We start from the raw sequence: 15,796 nt of genomic DNA on the forward strand, positions 1-15,796 counted from the left end.
TATGGAATGAATGCAGAATACCTAAATATGCTTTATCCCAAATATACTCTAGACATGAAAAATTATGACAGTATCAAATAAGAAATATATTAGAAGCTCTAAAAAGAGTCAAAGCCATTATTAGATTAGCTTCTTTTCTTTTTTATATCACCAGACTAACATTTACATGTTAGTTGTAAACAAATTATGAAGGTAGATGTTAAAATCTCTCCAAACCAAAATTTCAAAACAGACTTTTTCTACCCATTTGGTCTCATCTTGCTGGCATTTCTCAGCTTTTTGACGTGTTCTAGGTTTTTAAAAAGTTTTTTTTGTGGAAAAGCAGTATACTTTACAGTGTCCTGTTTAATGTCACCTGTTTTGACGTATTCTGAGGCAGAATAGTTTTGGATGTAAGCTGCAGGTTTTACTGAACGTTTCATAACACAAGAGAAATGGAAGAACACAAGGAGGGAGGGATGGAAAAACAGAACCAAGCAGAGGGAAGAAAGAAGGCAGGAAGCAACTTTTTGATAATAGGAGAAAGACTGAAGTCTGCAAATAGTTATCCATATTCTTATTTACTTTTTCTATATTTCTCCAGACCTGGAGGATAGTGAAACAAAATTCAATGTTTTTAGATTGCTTTAGAACCCTACCGACTGTATCCATAGCTAACAGTCTTAATGTTTAAAACTGTTAAATGTATATTTGGGAACAAAATGCTGTTAATTAAATTAGAGATTTTTCTCTTTACAAATATTTTCAATGTTATTATAGGATTGTTAAAAAGTCACATTTCCACAACAGCTCACAATCAGAAGAACAAAAACGTATGGTTTAACACACCAGTCTCAGTTTATTATTTTAAATATACATTGACTCCCCCCCCCCCCCCCATGTTAAATACCCCACCATCCTTCCACCCCCTCCCCTCTCAATCTTTTGTCATCTTTTAACCCCCCCAACAAAAAGCATGTCCAGGCTGAAAAACACACTATTTTGTGCAGCATATTGCTTATTAAGACTTTTTTTTGAAAACATAAATTAAAAATACTACAGGTTGTATTTTTTCCACTCCTGCATGTTTATGTAACTGGATTTTCTCATCAGAAAACAGTAATGGAAAATTAAAACAAACAAAACGGTAATTTGATTTGTTTAAAAATACATAATACTAAATCAAAAGGACAAACAGTTTTTTTCTTTTTTTGTGGACAAAAATAGGCGAGCGCAAATTTTTATTTGGTTTGATTTTCTTTTCCTGTTTAAAATATTAAAAGCATGAAATTCCCTGACACCTATACTTGTCGTTGTACCAAATTTCTATATTTGTTTATTTGTTCTTGCTCGTTTGTACTTGTTCAGTGGTTCAAAAGAGAGAAAAAGACCAAACTTGTGAGTGGTGCAGAAGAAGCAGCGCTTCCTAAAGTTACATTGCATACTGCGACTATATATATATATATATATATATATATATATATATATATATATATATATATATATATATATATATATATATATATATATATATATATATATATATATATATATACACATACACATATTTTAATATTCCTGTTTGCCAGCGGTTATATTATTGTAAATATGAAAAACAAAATCTAAAAATAAAACATTTTCTCATCCATTTTGACTATGAAAAACTATAAGTGATTGATATTCAAATGGATAATTAAAATGGTCGTTTGTTTCGGTTTTGTTTTTTTCATCACTGACTTCTGATGAGAACACCCAGTTACCTGAACATGCCAAGACCACTTCCCCTCAATATCTGAGCTAACATCCAGATGTTCTCAACACAATCTAGAAAATAAAAAAAAATATATAGAAAACAACACAATGTCCCTCAGTCTGGCTACATATGAGAAAAGGATTCCTTTTTTTTTTTTTTTTTTAAATGACAGTGTGTACGCAGTGGTCTGTACCTTGAACGGTTAAACAGCAACAAGAGGTTTTTTTTCTTCATTTCTCAAAAGAAATCCTGAGTTTGAACAAATGAAGTCAATGCGGTTTTAAATCAATTTCAATATTAAAGCGAGCCTTTTTCTATTACAGCTCTTGCCTTAACTAGTGTTTGTCTCTCTACCACCTCCCCGCCATCAGAGAGGTGTAAAGGTGCTTCACATCCAACAGTTGCAGATGTGTTTCTCATTTAGGGCCGTTATCTTTTTTATCTTTTTTTTTTTTTGTTCCAAACCAGACTTGCAGAGCTAAAATTGCTGAAATGTCCAATGAGGAGTCTGTCGTTGCAGGCAGAGTGAAGGACAGTGTGAAACGGCACTAAAGGAAAAACTCAGGTGATTAAGTCACGAGGCATGCATGTTAACACTCAACTCAGAGAGTTGCCACCAAAAGTTTGTAAGTCTGTGATATGCATCAGTCCGTTTTGGTGTGTGCGCGTCGGAATCTGTTCGTCTCTTTTGTTGTACAGATAAAAAGGCAATGGAAAAGTTCCGCTTTTGCTTGTATGCTTGCTCGTCAGTCCCTACGCTGATTTCCAAGGTGTTAAATATTTAAATATAAGTGACCAGATGGCAAGAAGGTCAGCCATGTTTACTGAAGCGACATTTTCAGACTCTCTAAGAGACTACAGTGATGAAATATCGTAGGAGAAAGAAAAAAAAAAGAGGGACTTTTCCAAATAGCATCGGTGTGTGCATCTCAGCGTGCCTTGCGGAGCGTTTCATCCAGTTTTCGTCTAGTTTTGTCTCCATCATTCTTGCAGTCAGTCATTTTTGAGGAAACAACGGAGGGGCTCCTTTTTTTTTTTTTTTTTTATTATTCAGGGTAACTTCAAAAGGTCGGGCTGGGGGGTCACATACGGGGAGAGTATTTAGGGTTTCTTGGCACCTCGGTGAATGATTTCAGCTCATACGGGATCCCTGTATCCACTTCAATGGATTTACGGGAAAATAGCAGCCGGATATCATTGTGCAAGTAAATTTTTCCAGATTTGGAGCTCTGGAATCTAAAATGAGAAGAGGCAAAAAAGAGAAATAGTATGTTAGTCAAATACTTTTTTTTAAAAAAAAAGGTACTGAAACAGTTTGCTGATATTCCTTTTTAACATGTCTGATCGTACGATGCATGTCTGAAATAACTTGTTAGACGTCATTAAGAAGAATATGGAAGTGTAAAAAAAAAAAAATGCAGTACCTGAGATGTATCAAGTAGCAGAGAACCCTCTTCCTGTCGAGCGATCCCCCTCCTTGAGCCGCCTCGTCTTTACCCTCGGCGCCCTCCTCCACGGGCGCCAGGAAGATGCGGTGACGCAGGAAGGTCATGTGATTGACTGGCATGTCTCCAAAGTTGTACGTCACCAGGAACATCTTCACCACAGTTTTATTGGGATTAAATAAGGTCTGAGGAGATGCACAACACCAGAGGTTACGCTTCAGAAATGAGACACTCAATGGAACTGATAGTTTTTTCCGACTGAAGCCACAACAGAAGAAATTTTAAGCTATGAAAAATAAACATGTTTGGTCGGTAATTGCTGAAATAGCACAGATCAGATCTTTCAGAACTAAAGTTCTCTATTCAGAGGACAAACTCACCACTTGTATGGTCCCTGCTTTGGGTATGCTGTATCCTTTTTTTCCAAGAGGCTCGAGTGATATCACACCCTGTTGGAGAGAAGCACGTGTCCAAAAAAACCCTCAATGAAAAACAATCCATAAATATATATATGAAAAAAAAAAAAAAAAAAAAAAAAGAAAAAAAAAACTCATTCTTGTGCATTTTTAGTAGCGTGAGCCTTCCACAAGACAATCTGAATGACCAGAGATGGGAAGGTTGGACTTCCTTATTCATATAGTGGCTATTTAATGAAGAAAAAAAAAAAAACAACTCAATAAAAATACACAAGGAAAATAAAATTAACAATATTTACATCAGGGCGCAATAATGAAATGGACCGTGATGGTCTTATTTTAAAATAAAATAATTTAATATCACAAATCACAAATGTCAAGCCAAATTTCTAAATTTCTGAAAAACAAACAAGCAGGAGTTTCACTCACTTTTTGTATTTAAAATTAACAGGAGGCATGAATTTAAGAAAGTGGAAACAGTTTGTGTCTAAAAAGCAGTTAATCAGTTTTGGCAGGCATGATTTAAGCTGCTCATTACCTAAAATGATCTACTGCTTTTGCAAACAAACTTACTGCTTCATTCGTTTGGCAAAGAATACAAAGTATTTAACAGAGATGCACCTGAAATTGGGTGGTGACTGGAATCTGACTATTTTGCGCTTGCTGAGCCCTGATCATTGACGACCTGGTCAGAGACCGAAATAATTAACTTTTTACCCAGTCAGTGAATGCACCATACTAAGAGGCTACAAGGCCACGCTGAAAAGAATACTTTCAGGTTTGGTATTTGTGTTGCTGGAGGCTATTTTCAGTATTAGCAAGGAGCTTAAAACTTAAAAACATTTTATTTTTTTTAAAGGAATCTTTATTTTCCAGAAACATGCTGAGAGATGTCAGTAATTAATAAACGTTTGGAATGGCGAGGCTTACAAAAGGTAACAGTAAGGCTGAATGGAGGGAAACTCTCTGTTTTATCCCATTGAGCTTTTAACCTCAGTCTCTCATTGAACACAAAGGACTTGGAAATGATGGAAGCCTTTTTGGAAATCTTAGAGTTAAGATGAGGGTCTACATTCAGACGGGTACACACCTAAATTTCTGTACTAACCATGCTAACTGCTAATACAAGATGCTTAAGCGAGTTTAAAATGGGGACTCCGCAACCATTTTATCTTGGTTCTAAATGTTATACTTCCTCTAAATAGAAATCTGAATCTGCTAAAATTGGAACAAGCAGAAGACGGTTTTACAAAAACCAGAGATTGGTTCTAGCAGGAAAACAATCAGAGAAGCACACAGACTGACCAGGAAGGGTGAGGGCGCGCTGTGCTCCGAGATGTCGTAGTACGTAACCTGCACAGGCAGTGTGACGTGCTTCGGGCAGTAGGAGCCGCTGGCACCAATCTCTGCCGTGAAGCCTTCAATCTGCCCAGATGGGGAGAATCTGCCCTTCAGTATGGACTCCTGCAGTACAAACAAAAGGCTTTGGTCATATAACTCTTATTTACACGCAGGGTGTGGAAATGACAGCTTTTACTGATGTAGCTGCAGAAGCAGCTGGTGATTAATCTGAAATATATTGATTTCAACCGAACCCCAAGAAATATTTAACACGAGGTAGAAATATTAATATGTTAGCCAGCTATTTAGCTTTGTGTCACATCATATTTATACCTGAAGAAAACAGAGTTTAATTAATCAGTCATTAAATGACACTATGATCACTTTAGGTCTGGATGATATTTCAATAACAATATATATCGATGGATAGATGTATATCAATAAGAAATAAAAAAAGGGTTGATTTAAAAGTTAAATAGAAAAACAGCTTTCCTTCCTTTTGTATTCTAGCCTATCATGTAGGTTAATACTACAGTCATTCCATCCTCCCAACCAATCACAAACATAGACCCAGGAATGCTCCATCACCAAGCTCCGCCCCCTTCAAAGAGTTCAGAAAGCACACATTCTTTTAAATTTTTAAAAAACTTGCAATTTTGCTAAAAAAAATTGGTTGAATAAAGGGTTGACTTTGAATTCATTGTTTGTGTGTCTGTATCTAAAAATAGGTCACTAAGCAACAGCATAAAATAGACAAATTTTCAATTTGTTGATAATTATCGATATCGAGTAATATGATTTATATTTCATCAATATGCTTTTTTTTTTCTATATCGCCCAGCCTTAAACAATTTAAACAAAAAAAAAATTAAAGAACAAAAAATTTATTTGGTTACATTCATTTCATGGATTCGTTATGGTGCCCCTAATTGTGGTATTTCAGGTTGTATTTAAAAAAAAAAAAAAAAAAAAAGCTATATTTTTCTCACACTGAATAAATGCCCTCAACTTAAAGTTTGTGTTTTTCTTACATATCCAAGTTGGAGATTTAGCTACTGCAGTAAATGATTCATTTATGTGAAGGTTAAGTACACACTATTTTCAGGGGTGTCAACAAGTATGAAGGGGGCTCTTAAAAGCATGGAACATTTCTTTCCACAAGATTTCCCACAGACGGATGCTGCAGAAAATAATACTACAGCTCTGATGTGCCAGAACATGTATGTGTGCAACTCTGGATACTGACTTCCTTTTGCTTGAGGATCTCATTGGATAAATCGATGGTTCAGGACTGTGTTATTTGATGAAGAGCCAGAACTCTTAATAGGCAAGGAAAAAAAAACATCCATGTCTTTGCTTTTGACTCTGACAACGTTACAAAAGGCATTACCCTGCTTCATGTGATAATGAACAAATAACCAACTAGCCAATCTGTGCCCAAGTATTGGATCTCAATCAAGGAAACTAGATTACAGTGTGCACATTATCATATTCGCCAAAAAACAGTTAGGCTATCCCCTCATACGCTAGGCATTTGTTACACCCTTTAAAAAAGGTTCACAGCGTTAAAAAAAAAAAAAAAAAAAAAAAAGAGTGTATGGGCGATATGAGCTGCTCTGCCCGCTGCGCTAAAGCATCTCAGCCAGCTGTGGGTGTGAGGGAAAAGCTGAGCAGAACGCAGCTGAAACTCAGGTCATTCAATTTTACAACGTTCAAAGGAAAGTGTTACATTTATGAAGCAGGACAGTTCTGTCCATCCACAAATAACTTTAAATTCACCCCGTTATTATTTTAAAGCTATATATTTTCTCAAACATATACACAGTACTGACTTTATTAACTCTAAGGTAGTACCGGACTGGGATTCTATACCAGCAAATGCCTTAAATGAGCTCTGTAAGAATCAGGGATAAGACAATCCTGAATAGTAAATCCCAACATCTAGCAATGCTTATCTTCCATTTCATAATCCTTGATTTAAAAAAAAATAGAAAGAAAAGCTCTACATGGGTTAAAGGAAATGTTTGCTTATGGAGGACCACTAAAACTACCTGATTTGTGCCTGTACTGGTAAAAGTTTAGAATTCGTAACACACTGGAGTACCTCAAAGTTGCCGAGCAGCGATCTGCTGATGGAAGACGAGGACCAACGTGCGGCTCGGCCGGTGTCGGTCTGCCTGCCGCTGCGCAGCTGGCGACTGCATGGATACGGCCACAAACACACACACACACACACACGCAAAACCAAAAAAAAAACACCAGTGGTTAGTGGCTGAGATTACAATAATCTTACCTTAACCAATATGTTACACGCCTGCGAGTGTGTCTGCAAACTAAAGTCCAGACAGGAAAGCCTTTAATTTAGAATACGAGGAAGCATACTTTACACTCACCACCCCCGTTTCCTGTGTTGATTTGGCTAAAATCTGAGAACCCTAAATCATACTTTTACTCCCACTAATGCATGGAAACTGTAATCTAGAATCCCTGGTAAAATTGAAATCTGAAAGCCCTCATCCAGTCGCACTAGCTTTTGTATGCTTTTGATGATAAATGTTATAATTAGAGGCCGACAAAAATGATAGATGACTCACCTTTTTAAGCGCAACCCAGTCTTTAGTCGTCTCCCGGATCGGGTGCAGTCTACAGCAGTCTGAGGGGAAAAAAAGAATACAGGGAAAAAAAGGAAAATATTATTTGTTTTTGACTGATTATATCTTAATTTATCACTTAGCAAGCAAGCATTAGAATTAAACTGAAATACTGAGACAAACTGGAGCTCTTCGTGTTTTCCTTTTGGAGCAGTGTATCTGTGGATGAGTACGCTGGTTGTCCTTTTACTTACTGAGCACTGACTTCTAGACACAAGAATATTTTCCATTCCCAGGCTTGCGTTCACACAAAAGGCCGCCCGTTGGTCAGATGCATCGTCGCCAGCAAAACTCACGCCGTCCACCGAATCTTCGCTCGTGGCAAATTTCTCACTCATCGTTTGGATACCCATAATTCAACGGCCTTTAAAACCTCTGTCAGCTTTTCGCCTCATCTTCACATAGAATCAAAGCCACATTAGGCATCGTTTAGTTATCCTGAGGAGCAGTGGCCTTTTTCTAACTTATTTACTGAAACATCAGCTTGGTCGCCGTTCTTTAACCCTTTCTGCTTTGCTGCACTTTTTACCATGTCTTTTCCTCCCTTTTTCGTGTGTTTTAGTCAGATATCTACTCCTCCTTTTCTTTCCTCCCTCATATGCTGAACACTTGCTGAAACTGAACCAGAGAACCCTGTCAGGACTGTCCGCGTCAAAACTGACTGAATTAGCTCTTTCTGGCCACCCAGAGTTTAAAAAAAAAAAAAAAAAAAGTCCAATTCACTTCCAGAAAGAGTCTGAGTAAAATGGATCTATACATGCATGTGTGTATGCTCACACATCAGCATAAGGGACACCCCACGCTCATGTTAAGGAACAATAGCCCTTCCCTCAATGGGTTTTATTCTGGAGCTGCTCTCTGCTCTGTTCCAGCATACAGTGATGATGAACCAGCCGTCGCTTCATGTTTTAACTTAGGGCTGGACGATAATTTAATAACGATATATATCGACCGATAGACGGATATCGATGATAAAAAAAAAATTGCAATAGATTAGAAGTTTTCCTTCCTTATGCATTCTAGCCATGTAGGTTAATATCACGGTCATTACGTCCTCAAACACAGATCCAGGAACGCTTCGTCACCAAGCTCCGCCCCCTTCAAAGAGTTCAGAGAGCACACGCTCTTTTTTTCTTTTTTTAAAATGTGCAGTTTTGGTAAAAAGTTAGTTAAATAAAGCTTTTGAGTTTAAATTCATTGTTTGTGTGTCTGTATCTAAAAAGCGGTTGCTAAGCATCAGCATAAAATGGCCAGGGCTGCACTTAAAATATACGTTTTGAGTTTGTTGATAATTAACGATAACGATCAATATGATTTCTATTTTAATCGATATGCTTTTTTCCTACATTGCCCAGCCCTACTTTAACTTTTTACTTGTTCTCAGAGTTTGTGGTTTTTTTTTTCCCCTTATGGCCAGCCATCATTCCAAGGACCAACGAGGCCAGCAGATGTTTTCCCCTTCAGCAATTCCTCCCATGTTGTTTGGAATATATTCTTAAACAAACCAATGGTGTACCCATGTCACTATCCGCTGAGCAACACATCGTTTCTCTTGCTAGTCAAGTATGCAAATGAATCAAGAACTGAAGTAATCGTAAATGCTTACATTTGTGTAATTTAATTGCATATTGTTTTCTTAAGGATTTAAACTACACCTTATTTGACATGTGAGTATATTTGTGCTCATTATAATAATATTCATATTGTAAAATAGTTCCTAGTGGACTATAAGTAGATTACAGCCAACTTAAAGCATCATTTGTCCAAGGAGAAACAAACATGAGTGAGTAAAAACCAATAATGAGTCTGAAACATCACATGCCTTTTTACACCTGAAGTAGCTGGCTCCTAAACAACAGGCTAGATGAACAGGATCCATGGCAGCGCCCTGCCTTGTTCTGTATTCAAAGGCTAAAGGGAAAGCACAGCAGGGGCACCGCGATGCGTCAGCTGGAGCTTTTAACAGCTGGATGAGGCATTACGCTGAACTGCACCAAGAGAAGAATAAAAGAAGAAATAGTAGCTGGACTTCGGCTGAGGTTCGTTTTATCATCAGTCCTGATGCTAAGTTGGCTGTAAACAATAAGGAGCAGATATCATAGTTTAATAAAAAAACAACAGGGGCGCTGCCTGTGTGCTTGCCCTTTGAGGCCAAAAATGTTATGCGGCTAAAAAATATACCTAGAAATGTGGGCTTTGAGATCTTTTGAAAGTATCCAACATCAATGGTTCATTATAAGGCCGGAATTTGTCACCTACTTTTTGTGTGAATTGTTTTAGCTTAGTCACATTCTTTGTACCTACTAAAATTCTCCTTATTGCTTATACTGCATTTCTCTCAACAGCAGCACTGAGCACAGCCATTAGGACCCCTGGTGAAGATGCGTACAAAAGCTTTAAATAAACAATCGCCACGGAGACCTGGCGATCCCAAGATGCCACTGTTCGACAGCGTTCTCCAAAGTTGAGCTTTAGAGATGTTTTTGACCTTCTTTTTTCATTCTCTACTTTGTGTTTGGTGAGGAGATAAACTTGGTTCCTTGTTTGTCACAGCTCCAGCCTTTATCATTGCTCTGACTGTAAAACGGATTGGTTTAAAGGAATAGCTATTTTTCAACAGCCACCCTGATTCTTTAAGGCCAGCACACCTTACTTCTACGAAATGTCCTCTGGTCTTACCCCTTTTGAAGAGCTGCTAAGACTAATAGGTCTCTGTCTCATCAAATGTTTACCTCAGTGAAACATGAAGTCATGAATTTTTAATTATCTCATGGCATCCGCAGACACTTATATTAACGCAACAAAGGAGTGACATAAATGTGTGGTGCGTTAATTGGTTGTTTTTTTCCCCTTCTTTTGGGGTTTTCTTTCTCACTACCTAAAAGAGCTCAAATAGGTTTACAGTTTTTAGATAAATGTACTGTAATAAAAAGATATATTTATTTGGGGATTTTTTTAATACATCTTCATTAGCAAAGCATACCTTTGTGGAATGTGCCGTAAGATGCTTTGCCCAATAAATCTTTGACTGGCTTTATTACCTCATACAGTATGCAGAAGACTAAGTAATTTTAACTTTAATAAAAGAAAACTTAACCTTAAAATTAAACAGCTCTGTTCCCTATGGTTGCATAGCTGGTAAAACTTACTTTGTTACCCTAAGGGCCTAAAAGCATTCAACCAGAAAAAAAGCAAAACACTATGGAATTTCTTTGTTTTCAAAAACTGCATAATCCTGTGTAAATGGTGCTAATAGTCATTCTAAATTGTCCTATTTCTCTTGTTCAGTCCTCTATTAGTTGAACAGAAACCTAGAATAAGGGTGCAGTGTGTGTGTGAATGTGTGTGTGGATGCTGACCTTGTGTCGGTCTCGGGTATAGGGCAGCAGGTGGTTCCAGTACGGGGCAGCTTTAGCGTCCGTGCTGCGACACGAGACCAGACCCACTCCTGAAGTTAGCAAAGACAGCCTGCTTCTCTTAGATGTAGAGGGCCCCTCGTCTTCAGAGCACGAGTCTGCCGTGTCGCTTGGGGAAAGCAGTCTCTTTTTGGCCGGCCAGTGGCCTCCAGATAACAGACGGTGACCGTTACTGCTTGGGGTTTTCTCCCAGGAAGCCAGGCCGTTTGACAAAGTTGCCTGTTGGGTAGCGCTTCGCTCGGGTGGAGAAGATTCCAGACCGATGTCCCATTCGGTAGCTTCCCCTGGTTCCTGCATCTCTGTGTGGTGTGGAGGGGAGAAAGGGCCAGGCGGACTCGTGGGGCTGGCAGGATTAGGAGTTTCATATGTGGACATTTCATATAAGAGGGGACTGAGCTGGCCTCCGGATGAGCCATTACTACAGCCATCGTGTCCAGGGCTACCTAACAAATGGGTTGGTGTGCGGACCCCGTTAGTAGTTTCTGTCCTTGCTGAGCTTCCGTTGGAGTGTCCCTGGTCACAGATATGTCCATGTGGGTCACACATTGGGGGCGATTTGGGGGAGAGTGGAGCAAATGCATCAGGGATGGGTCTATCGTGATTGTGCTGAGCTGGTCGCCGGGATGGAGTTTGGCTTGGGGAGAGCGGTGGTGACCTAGGCGACAGTCCACCTTCAGAGTCCCTATGCTCCAAATGCATAAAGGAGTAGGGAGAAACAGGCCCGCCAGGCCCGATTACAGACCCGTTCCCAGTGGCTTGAGCTGGAGCCAACCCGCATATTACACCTCCCTCTATCGCCTCATTGTCTGATGTGTCCTCCAGGTTGGAACGCTTATGAGTCAGCTGAGGCTCTTCTAATCCTCTTTTACAACCTGCCCGACATGGTCTTTGTTGGGCATCAGCGTGGGATCCAGTGGAGGTGGAAAATCCTCCCATTTGAGAGAACACAGACAGCTGGTAAACCTTTTGGAGACGCAGCTCCTCTTGGTCAAAGCGCCTGGGAGCCCCTGCTTTGAGGCCAGGATCTAGTCCCACTGTCAGGGGTGCAGACGGAGGCAGGTCCCCCTCCTGTGCTGGAAGCTCTAGTTGAGCCTTTTTCTGGGCCAACTCCACGTGAATGTGCCGCATGGTTCTGCCGCTGCAAGAGTCTTGACTTTTGAGCAACAAGGTCAAGGAGGTCCTCACGAATACCAGGAGACAGAACCAGATGTTCCACGGGAAAGGCGATCTCCTATAGGTATGACTGATGACATCAAAGTGTGTCAAACAAGAAGATGAGCCACACGGCACCTGAGAGGAACAGAATTCTGTATTACTACATTGTTTATGAAAATAATACTAGCAAACGGTATCAGTGGTGGATAACTTGTATATACACAAGTCCTATAAATAAGAACATGAAGGTATTTAGTAGAAATGCACCAACAAATCAGCTGGTTGCTGTAGTTTGCCCATTTTATTGCATGATTGGCCCAAACCTGGTGATCTGCCAGACGTAAATAAATAAATCTTTTTATAACCAGCGAATGCATCATACTACTTGCCACTAGGTCAACATGACAACACGTTTCGGTGCGGGGCTATTTCTGAGACAAGAAAACTCAATGTTAGCCAGTTTTAGAATCAGTAAGATGTTTCAAATTAAATCAGAGTAAACACAGAGATGTAAAACAAAACAACTAAGACTGATGCCTTTGCTAATTCTAGCCATGCTAACTGTTTAAACCGCTTTCGTAAAATTCGAAAATCAGTCTAAAAGGTCAAATCCATAATTTATATTTAAGGGAACAGTAAAACCCTGTTTTCGAGTAACTGCAGTCTCACATCGCCTCAACTTTTAATGCCAATTAATGACTGCTCACGGCAGAAATGCTGAAACATATGCACAAATTTTCCATGCCACTAGCATTTTCTTACATTATAGTGTACAAAGAGAAAGCAAGATCAGATAAAATCTATTGAGTCAAAGCTTTACAAAAAGTACAGATTTATTTTTATGGACAGAATTGTGATGTTCTATCAATAGAAGAGCACAACATGACTGCCACTAAAAGCTAGGGTTGAAAGGTCTGCTGTTATATTTATGTTGTAAGCTGCGTACTTTTTGGACTGGAGGCTTTAAATGTTCCTGTTCTTATACTTAGCTCCTATTTTCCATGGCAACTCTTTGTTTATTGAATATTTGCAATTACTGTTGCCATTACCTTTCTGTTCCGTCTTCCTTTGTGTATAAAGTACACCCATCCTCAAAGGTTCACCTCTGTCTCTTTTCCTGAGTAGAGCCAATGTCACAGCTATCACTGCCAATTATGATTGTACATTCTCTTTGCTTTTGGTCTTTCATAGAAAGTGTTCCTGGTTCAGTGTTTGTCTCCTTTGAGTCCAGTTAGACATGCCAGACGGCCTGATTCTGCTGGAGGCATTTCCTGTTATAAGGGAGTGCTTTCTCTCCACTCTTGCCAAGTACTTGCTCAGCATGAGGAATTGCTACCAAGTTAACGTCTTGATGCAACTGTCTGGGCTGCCAGACCTGACATCATATGTTCAGCTGAATGTGTTTGTATTGTATTAGAATTTGGACTGAACAAAACTGAATCTTGAGTGATTAAACTGGAATGAACCGGACTGATCTGACTTTGGACAAGTTCGGACTGAGTGTCTTGTAAACTGCCTTGAGGTGAAGCTTGGTGTGAGTTCAGCTATATCAACAAACCAGATTGAACTGAAAGGTTTAGCAAACCCTCATGGCAGACTGCCACCCCCTGACTTCATTATTGTATAATCTGAATAAGACATAAGCATAACCTATTTTGCCCTAAAAAACAATTTACAACACGAAACAAAAATGGCCAGCACACAGGTGCAACGGGTACAACACAAACTGTAAATACTATACTTATTATTTCCCTCAATATTCTTCTGAATAGTATATTGAGGACAATGAGAAGATTAACATCTCACCTTTGCGTAGCGGTGTTGGTGGGTCGTCTCTGGCACAACATCAGAAAGATGTGTCTAAATTAGCTATTCGTGGAATTTATCCATCTTTCCAGAAGCCGGCATAAACGATGCCAACATCACAGAGCAGATAATCAGGAAGCAGGATCGAAGGTGAATGGCACAAGCACTCACACCTATGAAAATTAGAACACAAGTCAACTACAGGTAATCACATATCATGATCAAAAAATATTACATTGGTAAGAGCAGAGATTAGAAGATTTTTTAACATACAATTTCAAAATGATCTGTACAAACTGAGGAATATCATATTCAGATGCTGAGAAATGACTCATACCAGCCCGAGTCGGAGCGTCAGTACAACAGAGGACTCTTAAAAGGAAAGGTCTCTGAATCCAAGTTGGCAGTAATTCTGTTGCCGCTCTCTCTATGATCGGCTGACAGCCAGGTGAACCGTCCTTGGTTACCTGGGTGTGAGGTGGGACACGGCTGTGGCATCATGGCTGGGTCATTCCACCCAGAGTTCCTGAAGAAGCAAACATACATCAAAACTAATTATAAGAATATCGACGGATCTCCCTGAAATCTAACAGGTGAAATCATGAACACTTAAAGCTGCAGTAGGGAGTTTTTAGAAAACAGTGGACTTAGTCTGACAGTTTGAAGAAGCACACCTTACAGGTCCCTCCCCCTTGCCCTCTGCTGCGCTACATCCCTCTAGCCACAGCTCCTGCTCTTTTCTGATCAGATGCCACTCAAGAAATTGGCACTTTTCCCGTATAGCAGGCTGTTTCTCCACCATTTATCCACACAGGTGCAGCTCATCAGCAATAAGGAGCTTGTATGACAGTAGCGCTGTACGGGGGAGGGGTGTGAGTGTTGCATACGCAAGATCGTCCGACAATCAGAATGAGACATTGGCTCTGATTGGTTGTTTCTGACCGGGAGTAATGCATTTTTACAAATGGCAGTAGGACCACTGGGTGGAGCCAGAGGAGCTTTTAATTAATAAAAAATTATATAAAAAATATAAATCCTATTTTACTGTCCGGATATAGTGAAGGTTTTAACCAATTTGTAAAAATATAAAAATTTTACAATAGTTATCTACTACGGTTTCAAGACAGAAAGGTAGTTGAAGAAACAGCAAGGTTAAATAAAATACAGAAATGATTGATTGGAAACCTAAAAAGACAATCCATGAAGAGCTGCCCTTATTATTACCCTCTCCATGAAGAAAACCCCCATTTTAAATACGAAGGCCCCAAACTCTTTGAGCTGATAATCGCACATGAAGGAGTCACTTTATGAAGTGAACTTGGCACCACACGGCGCTGAACCAAAAGAAGTAGGCTGTTCCCCATCCTACTTGGACCTGAATTTGGGAATGTTGGGCGAAGGAAGAGAAGAGAATGGGGAGGGGGGGGGACGAGCCATCTCCATGGCAACACGTAGCCCAAGGATAACGACTCCTTTATACTTGGCCACAAAGAGGGAGAAAGAGAAGTAGAGCTACAGAGTGTTTGAGGAGGTTGATAGTTGTAGGGATCATGTCGGGGTGGGGTGTGTGCGGGTTGGTGAGGGGGTTGAAGAAGCTTCTTTAGAAAGTAAATACATAAATAAACACACATAGCAACGTGTTTGTCTCCGTATGAGGTGTATGGTTAAAGAGAAGAATTTCAACCAGCCGTAATAAAAAAAAAAAAACTGAAAGCGAACCCCTCCACACACAAGAAAACAAACACAAAAAATTTATTCCCACTACAGCTCACTTAAAAAAAGAAAGAGATGAACTTTCTATACATTAGTGAACAAAGAGGGTTTTTGTACACGC

General features: G+C 39.4%; 1 protein-coding gene across 3 annotated transcripts in view; it reads right to left on the reverse strand.

Moving 5' to 3' along the window:
• Positions 1-1,877: 1,877 nt before the first annotated feature.
• Positions 1,878-15,796, reverse strand: part of LOC105928374 (protein FAM214B) — a 35,693-nt gene continuing 21,774 nt past the window's right edge. For all 3 annotated transcript variants that reach the window (XM_036144033.1, XM_036144032.1, XM_036144031.1), the window contains 9 exons: positions 14,300-14,488; positions 13,963-14,135; positions 10,945-12,291; positions 7,529-7,587; positions 7,039-7,132; positions 4,899-5,057; positions 3,558-3,626; positions 3,157-3,362; positions 1,878-2,968 (listed from right to left, as the gene is read on the reverse strand). In XM_036144033.1, coding sequence (XP_035999926.1) covers positions 2,815-2,968; positions 3,157-3,362; positions 3,558-3,626; positions 4,899-5,057; positions 7,039-7,132; positions 7,529-7,587; positions 10,945-12,129 — 1,926 coding nt within the window. In that variant the 5' untranslated portion in view covers positions 12,130-12,291; positions 13,963-14,135; positions 14,300-14,488 and the 3' untranslated portion in view covers positions 1,878-2,814. The remainder of the gene's footprint in view (positions 2,969-3,156; positions 3,363-3,557; positions 3,627-4,898; positions 5,058-7,038; positions 7,133-7,528; positions 7,588-10,944; positions 12,292-13,962; positions 14,136-14,299; positions 14,489-15,796) is intronic.

Source organism: Fundulus heteroclitus, chromosome 12 (assembly GCF_011125445.2).
Source record: "Fundulus heteroclitus isolate FHET01 chromosome 12, MU-UCD_Fhet_4.1, whole genome shotgun sequence".
Classification (NCBI taxonomy): Eukaryota; Metazoa; Chordata; class Actinopteri; order Cyprinodontiformes; family Fundulidae; genus Fundulus; species Fundulus heteroclitus.